The sequence below is a fragment of the Rhipicephalus sanguineus genome, chromosome 1, assembly GCF_013339695.2.
Source record: "Rhipicephalus sanguineus isolate Rsan-2018 chromosome 1, BIME_Rsan_1.4, whole genome shotgun sequence".
Taxonomy (NCBI): domain Eukaryota; kingdom Metazoa; phylum Arthropoda; class Arachnida; order Ixodida; family Ixodidae; genus Rhipicephalus; species Rhipicephalus sanguineus.
In genome coordinates, this window is record NC_051176.1 from 96,624,647 (window position 1) to 96,637,644 (window position 12,998).

The window sequence follows — 12,998 nt, forward strand, 5'->3', positions numbered from 1 at the left end:
GGTGCGAACGAATATTAAAATATGAGTTCGAATCAAATACTTTTCTAATACTTCGAAGCGAAATTACAGCAAAAAGTTGCATAGGATCCCTAAGCATATTATGAGATGGGAACATGAAGGCATTTCTTTTGGCTAGGTTTGTGTTACAGGGTGGTGCTGCAAAGTGGTGTTCCCGAGTAATGTTATAAAGAAGGAGGAAATATGGAGGAAATGTGACATAAAAAGGAGGAAATGTGGTACATGACTCAGTACCACCAAAGTAGTGTCAACAACACTTTATTTCGTCATCGAGGTACTGTAAACAACAACGTCGACGAATCTTCTGCCTATGCCGACACTAAGACTACAGTCGATCCCGGATATATCGAACTCGAAGGGGATCGCGAAATAGTTCGATATATCGATAATTCGAAATACGAAATATGCTTATTTAAGGCTTTAATTAAAGCACTGCAGGCCTCGACACAGTTTTCTGAAATCGTAAAAAGCGCGAACATGACAATTCGCTCACATATGCTAAAGAACAAGGCGAGAAATTCTTTTGCAAGTTAGCGCACTTTATTTCGCATGAATAAAGTCCGCGAAATAAAGTCCGTCAACTTGTCTTGCTTCTTGCGCGCCGTGAATTCATCACGTCATCGTCAATATTATATAAGCTTTCCAAATGAGTAAATTCAGCACCTTCCGCCACAACAGCGGTGATCGACGCTGAACCAGGCTGAACGCTGATGCGAGCTATGTAGCGCCGTAAACGGTTTAGCGGTGGCAGCGGCGGCTGGCATCTTCAAACCGCACGGGTCCATTTCCGCAGCATCGGCAACGTCAGCTATGACCTCGGCATCTATGCAGTCAGAAACAGCTACGTCGTTATCTGCACCGATGAAGTCACTCACTGTGCTCCCGTCTGATACGGCGCCCGGAAACGCTAAGTCGCGAAATTCACTGACGCACCGTACGCCGTAGTCGGCGGTCATGACACGCCCAAAGTCGTCACCTGGCACCAAGGCCCGTAAGGAAAGTGCACGACGGTGCTTTAAGGCCAAACCCCATATACGCGAAAATGCACGCGACAGCGACGAGCGACGCGACGTAGATTGTTTTCGCGCAAGCGGTCGCTTGGATGGGTAAACTCCATTCACGCGACGGCTTCAGCGAGCGATCTCCACTGTTGCTGGCATGAGGGCGTTTACTCGTGCCAAAAGTGGCCCGTAGTCAGCGGCATGCAATGTAAAATACGATGGTTTGTTGCTTAATGGTACATAAAATGTTTATCATTGTCTTGCAGCATTTTTTTCGATCCCATCACTGCTGCTACGTGCCGCCAAGCCGCGTCACAGACGGCGCGGGACTTGTAGTTCCCGTCCCTGAGGGCACGTTCGCGTTCAACAACGTCAACGTTGCGCTCGTCGCCGTTGGCCATGTTGATGAACGTTGTTTTTGATGCACGTCAATAAGAAAGTGGCGACAATCAGCGTTACGTCACTTATGCATCTTGTTCCGGTGTTTTGCTATTGGCTGCTTGAGCACTGCACTTCCAGGCGACGAGCGACGGATTCCAAATCTGGAAAACCGAGCGATCACGCGAAATCGACCACGCAACACGTCACGCGAACGGCTCGTTTCGTCGCTCATAGCATCGCTCGTCGCTGTCGCGTGCATTTTCGCGCATATGGGGTTTGGGCTTTACTTGACGTCGTTTCAAGCACCGGTCATCATTTTTATCGCTACGAGCAGGACAATGTTTAGTTCGACTCTCGAATGACGATTTATCAAGAACAAAGCGCGAAGTACACACAGTACACATTCTGCAAGAGACTAACAACGCTGCTACGCTGCACGAAGGAACATTTCTCCACCGTTGCCATGTTGGTGATACCGATGGCACTTGTGGCTTTGCAGAAGGCAGCCGCTACTTTGGCGAGAAATGTGAAAAAAAAAGCGTAGCCTCTGAGATCAGCATTTTAAAACCGAAAACACTAAAATACGTCACGAGGTTGCGGATCTCGAAGGCCATGCTTTGCGGGCCCGCATGCCATCGTGCGCGAAGAGACAAGGAAGGGAATGCAAACATAACAAGACTGCGACTTCGAATTCTCATTTTGGTGCCCTCGGCAATCAGCCACTTTGAAAAACACTAGCCCATGCGTTAAAACCTGCGTACCGCGCGTCAAATATACCGGTGAACTGACAAGCGCTGCGCAACGAACTAGAGCAACGCAATTTCGTCACCTGCGCGCGATGAGGAATTGGAACTTATAAGAACGCGGCTGAAAAATGATCAATAGTTGTTAGGAAAAATGCACTTTCTGGGCTTCAGCGCGGGGCAGCGTTCGATATAGCGGATGTTTCGCTGTGCGGAAGTTCAATATACGTGCACACCAACCCCATACTTTTGCATGGGAAATTCAAGGGGATTTCTCAACTGTTCGATATAGCCAATAATTCGATATATCCGAGTTCGATATAACCGAGATCGACCGCTGGCATCTGACACGCTGAAGCTACGTGCTGCGAAATCACTGTACATGCTGCTGCGACACTGCCTCCACAGAAGTTGAAGGCCAACTGATGTGGCGAACAACAAGGGAGCGCTCTCTTCGAGTCAGGAGTACCGCTTCTGCCGCGGGGATTCCCTTTTCCTACAACGTGGCTGCGAATGGTTTCTGCAGCAGTTGGTGCCGGCGTCAGTTCCGGTGGGAGATGTCGCAGTTTTTAACACGCGGCTTTTGCCGACACCGGAAGAGTGAGCACTTTCATAAGCCTGGCGAAGTAATGCTTTCACGTTAAAATATTGTGCAAAACATGGCCAAAAACAAAACAATTCCTCTGAAACGGTAACCGGTAGACATAGTGGCAGCACATTCTCCGCCGCACGAAAGTGAAACTATGTTGCTAGCTGTCGCGTAGTGACGTGAGCGACGTAACATGAAGTATTGGCACGAGCCTACATAAGTTGATATTTCGACGTTTTTAGGGTGATACTAATGAATTTGATATCGCAGGCTGCTTACTCGGCGCCAGCACATCATTCAAGAAGCACGTTTCGCAAACGAGTCGATTGAGCACAAAACCGAAACCACATTTGCGGCATTAGAAACAGCTGACCGCCAGAGGCAGATGTAGTGACATTGCCATCACAATATGGTGACGTCCACATAGGATTTCGGCTCGACTACGGTCTGTGAGCATCAGATTCATTCCCAGCGTAGTGAAAATGGCGCACGCCCATTTCATTGTGAAAGCTTATATCAAAGGAAAGTTTGCACGCTGAGGACAACCACGTTGCGCCTATTCTGCACGCCAGAAACCTGTGTCCGTGAGTTATGCAAACAAAGGAAGGAGATCTTCAGTTGCATATCAATCAAGAAAGTTTCTACGGGCCGAAAATGAGAAAATACTTGGATCTCAATGACAAGCTTGCAGGCGTTCTGAAGTAGCCCTGTGTAGACCAAGCTTGTCAAGGTAACAGCCCTTGAATCAACACATGATTGAGGCGTTTCCAGAAATGGTCTCAAAACCAGCAAAACTGGATCGCTGAACAAAAGGACCTGCTCGCAGAATAAATTTCACTTTCTATGAGGGTGCATTGTGCATCTTTTTTTTTTTGCTGATTAAGTATGGTATAAGTAGATGATGTGCTTTGCACATTTACGTTGCACTCTTTCTAGTCTGAGCGCAGTGGTCGCGCTACTTTGTCTAATACCTGTGACACACGGGCATGTTTGAAAGGCCATTGAGTCAATGGCCATCGAAACGCTACAACTCCATCGAACTCGATGGAGTTCTCGCGTTGCCACACGACTGTTTTCAACGGCCGTTGAGCGATTCAGTTGTTTGTCACAAAAATTTTGTGGCGCTGCTAATCTTATTTTCGTTTTCATGTCGTTGTAAGTGAACTAAAATAAATCCACTTAAAAGCACACATTTGTGCGTTGTTTTGTTCTAAAATATCACAAAAAATTGTTTATACATAATTATAAGTGCATTATTAGTTATAAGCATAGTTGGTTATAAGTTTGTTGAACAGCGAAACTGTGGCTACGTTACAACCGCTCTACCCGTCCGGCCACGTAGTTTTGCCGTTTTGCCTGGTTTTGCGGTTGCGTGTACTCATTCCGTTTCATTACGTGCTTGTTCCACCGTCATGAGTGACCGCGAAACAGATGACAAGGCCGCTATGGTGTTCTACATGGCTGCGATCATGCAGCGAGAAAGGAAGCCGACGCCATTGAGGATGAGTTGCTGCTGTTATTGCGAGCATGCGCAATTCCTACATTCCAAATTACACAAACATTTTAGTAAATAGGTTATAACACCCATGCACACTACTTTTAATGCATACTCGTTAAACTTTTCCTTTTCTAATCATGAGTACGAGCACACTGGGAACGAGAGGGCGCAGTGACGCTGTTTCCGCTTCCGCCGCTCGATGGCCGTCGAAGTTTCAATGGAATCGTGGAGTGCTCCGTCGACTCGATGGGCCACTGACTCAATAGCCTTCGAAACTGCCCGTGTGGCAGCGCGTGCATGAGTCAATGAACCATCGGTTCAATGGCCTTCAAAACGCCCGTGTGACACGGGTATAAAATAGCGTCAGGGTGCAGTGACGGCCGTTAACCTTTCCGATAGGTTGCAGTTCACGAGGAGAATTTGATTTACACGCATCATCTAGAAGCGCTGCGATTTCATTTTATTGCGATAGCAATTATATGGACAGTCATGGCTGGTTTTTGCCGTCGCCGTCGTCATGCACGGCATATGTATATGTGTATATATATATATAAATATCCCAAAGAAAAATAATTCAGAAAAATTGTTCCGAAGCGCGGAATCGAACCAGCGACCTCTCGCTCCGCAGCGCGTGGCGCTAACCACTGCGCCACAAAACACAGATCCTTCAGGTAGCTAACAGCGAGCGTTATATACACACCCTTTACCACTGGCAGTACTCCGAGATGGCAGGTGCTTATCAGCGTTTCTTCATTACCAGCGAGATGGCGCGAGGAGCAGAACGGGCGCATTTAAAAGTCGTCGGCCAGCTCACTCGCTTCTAATATTTGCGCAGGGAGAACCATACCCTTCCACTGTCTGCTCGTGCGGTTATCTCGTGGCAGGGGCGTAGCCAGAAATTTTTGGGGGGGGGGGGGGGGTTCAACCATACTTTATGTATGTTCGTGCGTGCGTTTGTATGTGTGCATGCCTATACAGTAAAAGCTCGTTAACTCGGATCTCACGGGACCGGAGAAAATGTCCGAGTTAACCGAATTCCGAATTATCGAATGGACCATGAAAACAAAAGGAAAACGTACACGGCACAGACAAACCTTTATTTCTTAAAAAAGTGGGTTATTTTTGTCTGCCTAGCCGTCGGAATTTCTGACAGAACGATCTTATTTAATCCCATCAGGTGGTGGTGCGCACGTTCACTGTCGCGAGAACAAACGCAGAACTCCTCGAGGACAGCGAGGGCTTTGGCGGCCTCCTGCACGGTGCGGCGACGTCGTATCGGCTCATCCTGGCCGTCATCATCGGAACAGTGATTTTGGTCCTCTTCAAGAACTTCCGATAATATATCATCGTCAGTCAGCGGACCAGCAACGGCAACATCATAGTCTATAGCGACGTAGTCTAAAATCTGGACGCCACTAGGAAGGAGAGAGTCAAAACGCGTGTCATTCACCTCGTCGTCCATATTTCCAGTGGGCTCGCGGGTGTCCTCTGGAGTGGCCTCTGGAGGAATATCCGAGTCGTCAGGGCGGACAAAGCCGCTGTGCCGGAAAGAATTTGCAATGACCGCGGGCGGCGTGTCGCTCCAGACATGCGCTAAAATGTGAATTGCGGTCAGGAGACTCAGGTCATATTCTCGCCCTGCTTCCTTGCACAGCAGGATCCGTTCCAGCACATGCTTTCTGTACCTGCTTTTTACGTGCTGAATTATCCCTTGATCCAGCGGTTGCAGAGCAGCTGTCGTGTTTGCAGGTAGAAATACAAGTTCGATGCACTCCAGCCCTGTCACTCTGGTATGAGCGCTGCAGTTGTCAACTAGAAGTAAAACCTTGCGCTTGTTAGCGGAGAAGCGGCGGTCGAGTTGGCGCAGCCAAGCTTGGAAAATATCCGAGGTCATCCAGGCCTTTCTATTGGCGCGATATTGCACAGGGAAGTGGTGAATGTTCTTAAAACACCTTGGGTTATGTGCCTTTCCGATGACTAGCAGTGGCAGGCACTCGGTGCCCGACATATTTGAAGCGAGAAGCACAGTGATCCTTTCTTTGCTCCTCTTCCCTCCAACGCACGGGTCGCCCTTGAACGTAATCGTTTTGTCCGGCAAGGCTTTAAAAAAGAGAGCCGTTTCATCGGCATTGAAGACGTTGGCAGGTTCATAACGAGCCAGGTACTGGGGAAGCTCAGTTGTCTTCCAGTCAGCAATGCGCCGTTCATCCACTGCTGCTTTTTCTCCGCACACGTTTCGAAAGACCAACCCGTGCCTTTCTCTAAAGCGGGCAAACCAGCCTTCAGACGCACTGAAAGATTCGATGTTCATTCTCAGTGCGTACCTTTCAGCTTGCTGACAGATCAACGGTCCACTCAAGGGAAGCTGGCTGTTCCGCATGTCTGTTATCCACCGCAGTGCGTCTTCCAGCTTCGGGTGTGCTGCCGTCCTTAGTCGTTTTCGTTTTCCGGTGAATTTGCCGCTGTTTTGCCGCTGCTCGAAAATTTTTTCTTTGTTCTTCACGTAGTCACTTAACGTGCTTCTCTTAACATCGTACTTTTTCATTATCTCCTGTCGAGAAACACCTGCGTCCACGTCTTTCAATATCATAACCTTTCTTTCAAGATCATTTGCTGGCTGCTGTGGCCGCTTAACTCCTGTGACGGTCGCCATCAGCATGAAGCGCGACGGCGGCGACAACGCGCACAAACACAGCCGCAACACGCGAAGTCACAACGCAAAGAACCAAGACCCGTCACCCGAAGTACACCAGTAGGCGTAGCGAGCAGCTGCTGTTAGTAGACACTGGATGCGCCGGTGGCCCAAGCGCTTCCGCCGGGTGGTGACTAGCGCCACCGAGCCACTTCCCCTCTCATTCACTATCATCATGATCATATTCTGCTGCAGTTCGCTCGGTTTCGGTTTCTCCAAAACTCCGGTTCCGCCGTCGGTTACGGCAAGCGGTGCTTGAGCCTCCAAGCCGCCGAGATCGCGCGACTCTGGAGTCCCGATAGCCCTCTCCGGAGTTGTCCGAGATAACCGGTGCGCGGCTAAATCCCTCCGAATTAATGAGCATTTGACCTCATTGAAATATACACAGTTTTGCCGGGACCGCGCCGCGAGTCCGAGTTAACCGAATTTCCGAGTTAACGAGGTCCGGATAAACGAGCTTTTACTGTATATGCAAGCAAAACTGAAAAATTTCGGGGAGGTTTGAGCCCCCCCAACCCCCCCCCTTGGCTACGCCCCTGTCTCGTGGTGAGGGGAGGAGGGATGTTTCGAGCTTTGACCATGATGTCCGCGCTGATGTTACGGAGCATACGAAAGTCACTCGAGCTCAAGGGACGCCGCTAAACGAACAAACAGAAGATAAGCCCGAACTACCAAGTGTCACAGCTTGACACTTGAAGCAGGCTAGTTTCCTTCGCTGCTTCGGCCGCCTTTGCAAGAGGAATGCTGTTCAAACTGAGAGTATCCACTGGCGAGCCTCACTTCATATAGCATTACAATTTCTTGCTATCGTATTCACTGCTTCGCCCTTGCGACGAAACTGACTTTTTTTAGTGAATGAAACAGTTATATTTGTTTTCCGGAAGTCTGAATACTTCGAATCGTAAAATTCCAGTGCGAATCGAATAGCAAACACTATTTGAAAAATATTCAAAAGTTAGAATATTCGCACACTCCTAATTATAACACAAGGTGGTATGTTGTCCAGTCATACTTATAACTTCTGATAAACAAAATACTGGAGTCACCTCATGTTTGATTTATCGAGAGCCTATGGCAATTGCAGGAATTTCTTCAGGTTTTACTTACTTATCTCAAATTAGCATAAAAAGCCTAGTGGCCTACTGTTAAAGGGGAACTCCGGTGCATTTTCGACCATATTGAGATAATGTTATTTTCAAATAGTATTAACGGTCCTGTAAAAGCAAGAGTGGTTCATTTTGCTGAGAGACTCGTCAATAATTTTAAATAAGCAATAAACTGTGAGTCGAAACCAAACAGGGAGCTGAGCTGCTTCATGCTGGGTATGCGATGACGTCACGAAGTATACGCTACACGCCGCCATGGCTGGCCAGATTGTAAACATAGCACACTCGCTTCATCTATCACGCGAAAAGCAAGCTGGCGATGTCATACGACGCGGAATCAGGCTGTGGCAACCCGTCTCAACTTACCAGTGACGAGTTCAGCGATGATTGCAGCTACTATGCGAGCCCGGAAGCATCGTCTTTTGATTTCGACCCGCAGGCGCGTGAAGCAGCTGACGTGCCCCGCATCAATCTCCTCGCTGCTCAATATTGTGCGTGCTTACTGTAAGACTCGATGTCAACGACGACTAACACGCGATGCAGCTAACAAAGCCGAACAACTTTGCTTGCGTCGTCGCCACCTCGTAGCAGAAAGCGCGCGCCGCAACCATCTGCTGGGCGAGGCAGGGTCGCAAAAGAGTAGGCACGTTACGTCTCATACACAGGATGGCCCGCGTTAACAGGCGTGATTCCGGAATTGGCTACCAATTTTAAAATTCGTTTTCTAAAAAACTAAATGTCTTACGGTTGTATAATTTGGCACATATCATCAGGGTACCAAAGAGAACATGTGCTGAAAGTTTAATTGAAATCGGTGAATACTGAAAAATCCCCGGAGTTCCCCTTTAACAATTACTATCAAGGCATATTAAAAGAAACACCAGCTGCACGAAGAAATGACACTGCAGTACTCCACCTGTTTTGGCTGCTGCCTGCTCTGATGGCAATCCTGAAGGGCTTGGGGTCATCTGACGTGCCATCATGCTCCCAAGAATGGCTCCACGGCCCATCATCGGCAGTGGAGAAACACCAGGCGACTCCGCTGCGGGCGACAGCGATGCACCGCTTGATCTCCCTGAATCGGGGCTTGACGACGATGCGCCGCTTCCACGGCCTGAATCAGGGCTATCAGCCTGTCATAAACAGATACGATGCAATAGTAACAATTGAAATCATTTTGCCAATGGAAATCACGTTAATGGAACAATTCCAGTCAGTAAAGCACTGGAAGCTGTTAGGTGCCATCTGGGGATTGTTTTATCAAAAGCATTTTTCAAATAGGCTCACCACAAGACATGTTAGAAGAAATTGAACAGTCCTGTTACCATGCCTCAAAGAGGCGAGCTTCACTGCCAAGGGAAACACACTCTGCCCCTCTGCTTCAGCTAGCGCATGGAAGCAGCGCAGCTCCCTTCGTTCTCCCAAGGGCACAGGATGCAGCCTGAGCTCAAGGCATTCTGGACTAACCAGGCCTCTCCAAAGCTATATTTTAAAATATACGTATTCACTCGCATAACGATCACACTTTCTCTTTTCAAAAAAATTGATGCAAACTTACAGGTGCAATCACTACGTGGGGTAAATTTTTTGCAAGAAATAAATAAAAAAAAGAAAATTCACTGTCTGGGCCAGCAGTGACATCACTGGGGGCGTTATCACAGTCCCAAAGAAAGTTGAGAAAAAGCCATGCAGGGTTATCTGGTGCATTTCAGTCACACCTGATCAGTTCAAAGTGGTTTTCGAGTACCTGGAGTATCATAACTTGCTAATGTAGCGTTCCTATGACCGATGAGAGCATTAGCTCCTACGCCTGGCAAGCGATCACTTTTGGTTATATTTTCGCAAGATTATAGCCGGATGCACCAGTGTAACCAAGCCATAACGTTCCTGGCACAGTTGGCACCGTTCAAGACCACCACGACCGTAGACAGCCAAACGCCTCGCAGAAGTATTTCTGAAAATCATCCGAAAATGTGGCTCTTGCTTCACCTCCTCCTAACTACACACACCGGCACACTCAGTAAAGATTTTGTAAACAGATAAAACTAACGACCGATAAAAGCACACAAACAGTACTAAACATACGCCGCACACTTGTAGGCAATGCGATCAGCATCAGACCATGGGAAGCACCTCCGATGATGAATCCAAGCCACAGTGCGAGCTCTAGGCAAGAGGTACCACACGGGAGTTGCAAATATGTATCTCGGAGGCCATGCTTTCGCACACAGGAGCTTAAAAATGCCATGGCTGTTGTGCGCCAAGCTTGGGGTGAGATCATTATAATTTTGAAACAAAATTCAGAGGTGCGATCATTACGCAAAAAATTACAGTATGTTTATTCTTACTGGTGGAACTGCACGCTGCTCTCCATGCTGCTTACTCCATGTTTATTCTCTCGCTTTCTCTCAAAGGCCAGAGAAGTTGTGTTCATCTGACAAGCCCCATCTCTTTTTTTTTTTTTCTTTTTATTCGCATTCTATTTTGCTTACAGTGCACTTGCAGTGATGCTCCATGGCTAGTTTGGACATGCATGTGTCACTCGGCGTCGCATCATGCTTTCCTTCAAGATGGTTCCAGGCTTTGCCGGGCGTTTGATCTGGCCGTCTGCGGCTCTTTCGAGTGGGAAAGGAGAAACGTCGCGCCGGCGTCAGGGGGATGCAACTTCGCGGTTTTTCTGCCCCATGACCGCAGCGATCCTAACGTTTGGGGGTTGTACTACCTACGAGCATAAATGAACGTTGTTGTTCCATTTTATATTTCTTACCAGGTTACTAATTAACTCCGGAGTTTTTAATACGCAAGTGAACCTAAAGGTTGCAGATCGAGATTGCGAAAATACGAGCGCCACCCAGAGTGGAAAACGGGAACTGCGCCGTCCTATCTCTCACAGCGAAAAGGGGAGTTTCTTGTCGCGCGCCCGTGTATGTTACGGCCTACGGTGTCCCAAAGACAGCTTTTACCACCATAAAGTTTGTTTCAGCGAAACCCTCGCAAGCTTCAGCGAAACAGACGCATGAATGGATTCGCGCCGTCATCCCAAATCGTGCTGTGCCGAGTGGTGTTGAAATTCTTCACGCCACACCGGCATAAAATTCTTTCGGATCCCGGCAGACGAAAGGTATGATGTGCATGGTGCTCGTTTTGTTTTTCTACGCTTGCACGGCATATCAGGATGCTACTTTTGTATGCGACTAAAAACATTAAATATTCAAGTTGTGTTTTTACTGTATGAATTGACGTTTAGGCAATAAAACATTCAGACAAACACTGCTCTTTATTCTTGTCTAGTTTATGTGTACACATAAACAAAAACAAAGTCTTACTTAGAATAAGTGGTGCTAAAATAGGTGGATGGGCAAACCTTCATCAATCACAACGCAACGATTGCCGTTTAGATCATAAGCCGGGTTGCGCAACAGGAAGAAAGTCACGCACTCGCCATCTGAATACCTTCCACTCGCTCAATTTGGCTTGCTGGTGCATCCCAGTTAAATTTGGCGCTAAATCCTGCCCCCCCCCCCCCCTACTCGGATCCTCAGTCCTCATCAAGATGGCGTCCCCCAGTGTGTGTCTGCAATGCTCCGCCATGTTTTAGTACTGTCCCCAAATCACCAGCCGTTCGTCCGGCACTGCGAGCGAATATCGCGTTCCATGGATGGTATAGGAAGTTTCACTCCCCTGCTGGCATCTTTGTACTTGTTTTTTTCTGTTGGCACGCTTGCTGAGCGAGCGGCTCGTGCCGTGGATTCCCTGTGCCGCCTGAAAACGACCCCGCACGCGTCTTTATTAACGTGCTCGTTTGTGACAGCGTGCAACTCCAGACTGGCCCCAAGGGACACCTGTGACATAGGCATGTGTGCGCGAAACCTTTCACTCTCATAAAGCACGGTTCCCGCGAAAAGGTGCGCAGCCTTTTGTAAAGGGTTTTGACCATCTTCACACCATGCAGAGATTTCATAATTTGCAGGCATGATTGGTACTGAGTGACCTACGTTGACGAGATCATGGCCAAGTGTACTGATGCATGGCCCAATGATGAAGTTTAGGAGGAGGAGCCGTATTCTCAGATGATCGCTTTCAGAAATACTCAAACCTCAATATAACTAATTATCGGTTATAGCGAAGTAAATGAACAGTGTTGTCATAGATAGTGCTACAAATATATGTTTATAACGAAATTTTGGATATAACAAACTTATTTTGTGTCAGATGCGACTTTGTTATAACGATGTTTGAGTGTACTATCATTTTTGTGAGGCATTTGGTTGTCAACAAGACATGAAAATCTGGCATTTTCCCAACCTTGCTAAGAGAGAGAACACAACTTTATTGCCCAACCTTGCTAAGACAGAGGGAAAAGATCGTTACCACTCAGACACTGGCATATCTGACGATAATCTCCCTACAGTGAAAGTGTGACTGCGCATGGTCGCTAGAATATACTGCCCCAGGTGCTGGAGCAGACGTTCTTATCAGCCATAAAGGCACCATATTTTATCTAGAATAAACGTACGCTTAAGTGATTAGGGCTAGAGTCACACAGCACTGCAAGTGTCTAATTAGCACAAAAAAGGTCAGTCTCCAGTCAGTAATTGATACAAACTACAGTCAAACCCCACTACAACGAAATTGACGGTGCTCGGAAAAATGTTCGTTGAAGCGAACATTTCGTTGTAGTGAAATAAAAAAAAGATATGGCTGACCTGAGCCAGTAGAACAGAGAAACTTTATTTCCAAAATTCAAAGAGTGTCTGCAGCTTCCTTTGCGTCCCCAGCAGCATCACGACGCGATTCTCATATATGCATAGCGACGCCACGTTGGAAAGAACGCAAAAACAACGGCTTCCGCGAACGAACCAAACAGAGGCACGGGCGTGCAACACGACTGCACAGTTGCACTAATACGCTAACACTAGCTATTTGCTGACAACGGCGAGATGCAGGCGTGAGGTCGCGGAGCGATGACT

At 47.7% G+C, this 12,998-nt stretch overlaps 1 protein-coding gene across 1 annotated transcript in view; it reads right to left on the reverse strand.

Moving 5' to 3' along the window:
* The window catches only part of LOC119394305 (piwi-like protein 1), a gene marked incomplete in the record, with an annotated part of 194,538 nt that overhangs the window by 167,236 nt on the left and 14,304 nt on the right, over window positions 1-12,998 (reverse strand). Inside the window, 1 exon segment of the mRNA XM_037661595.2 lies at window positions 8,945-9,161. Coding sequence (XP_037517523.1) covers window positions 8,945-9,161 — 217 coding nt within the window.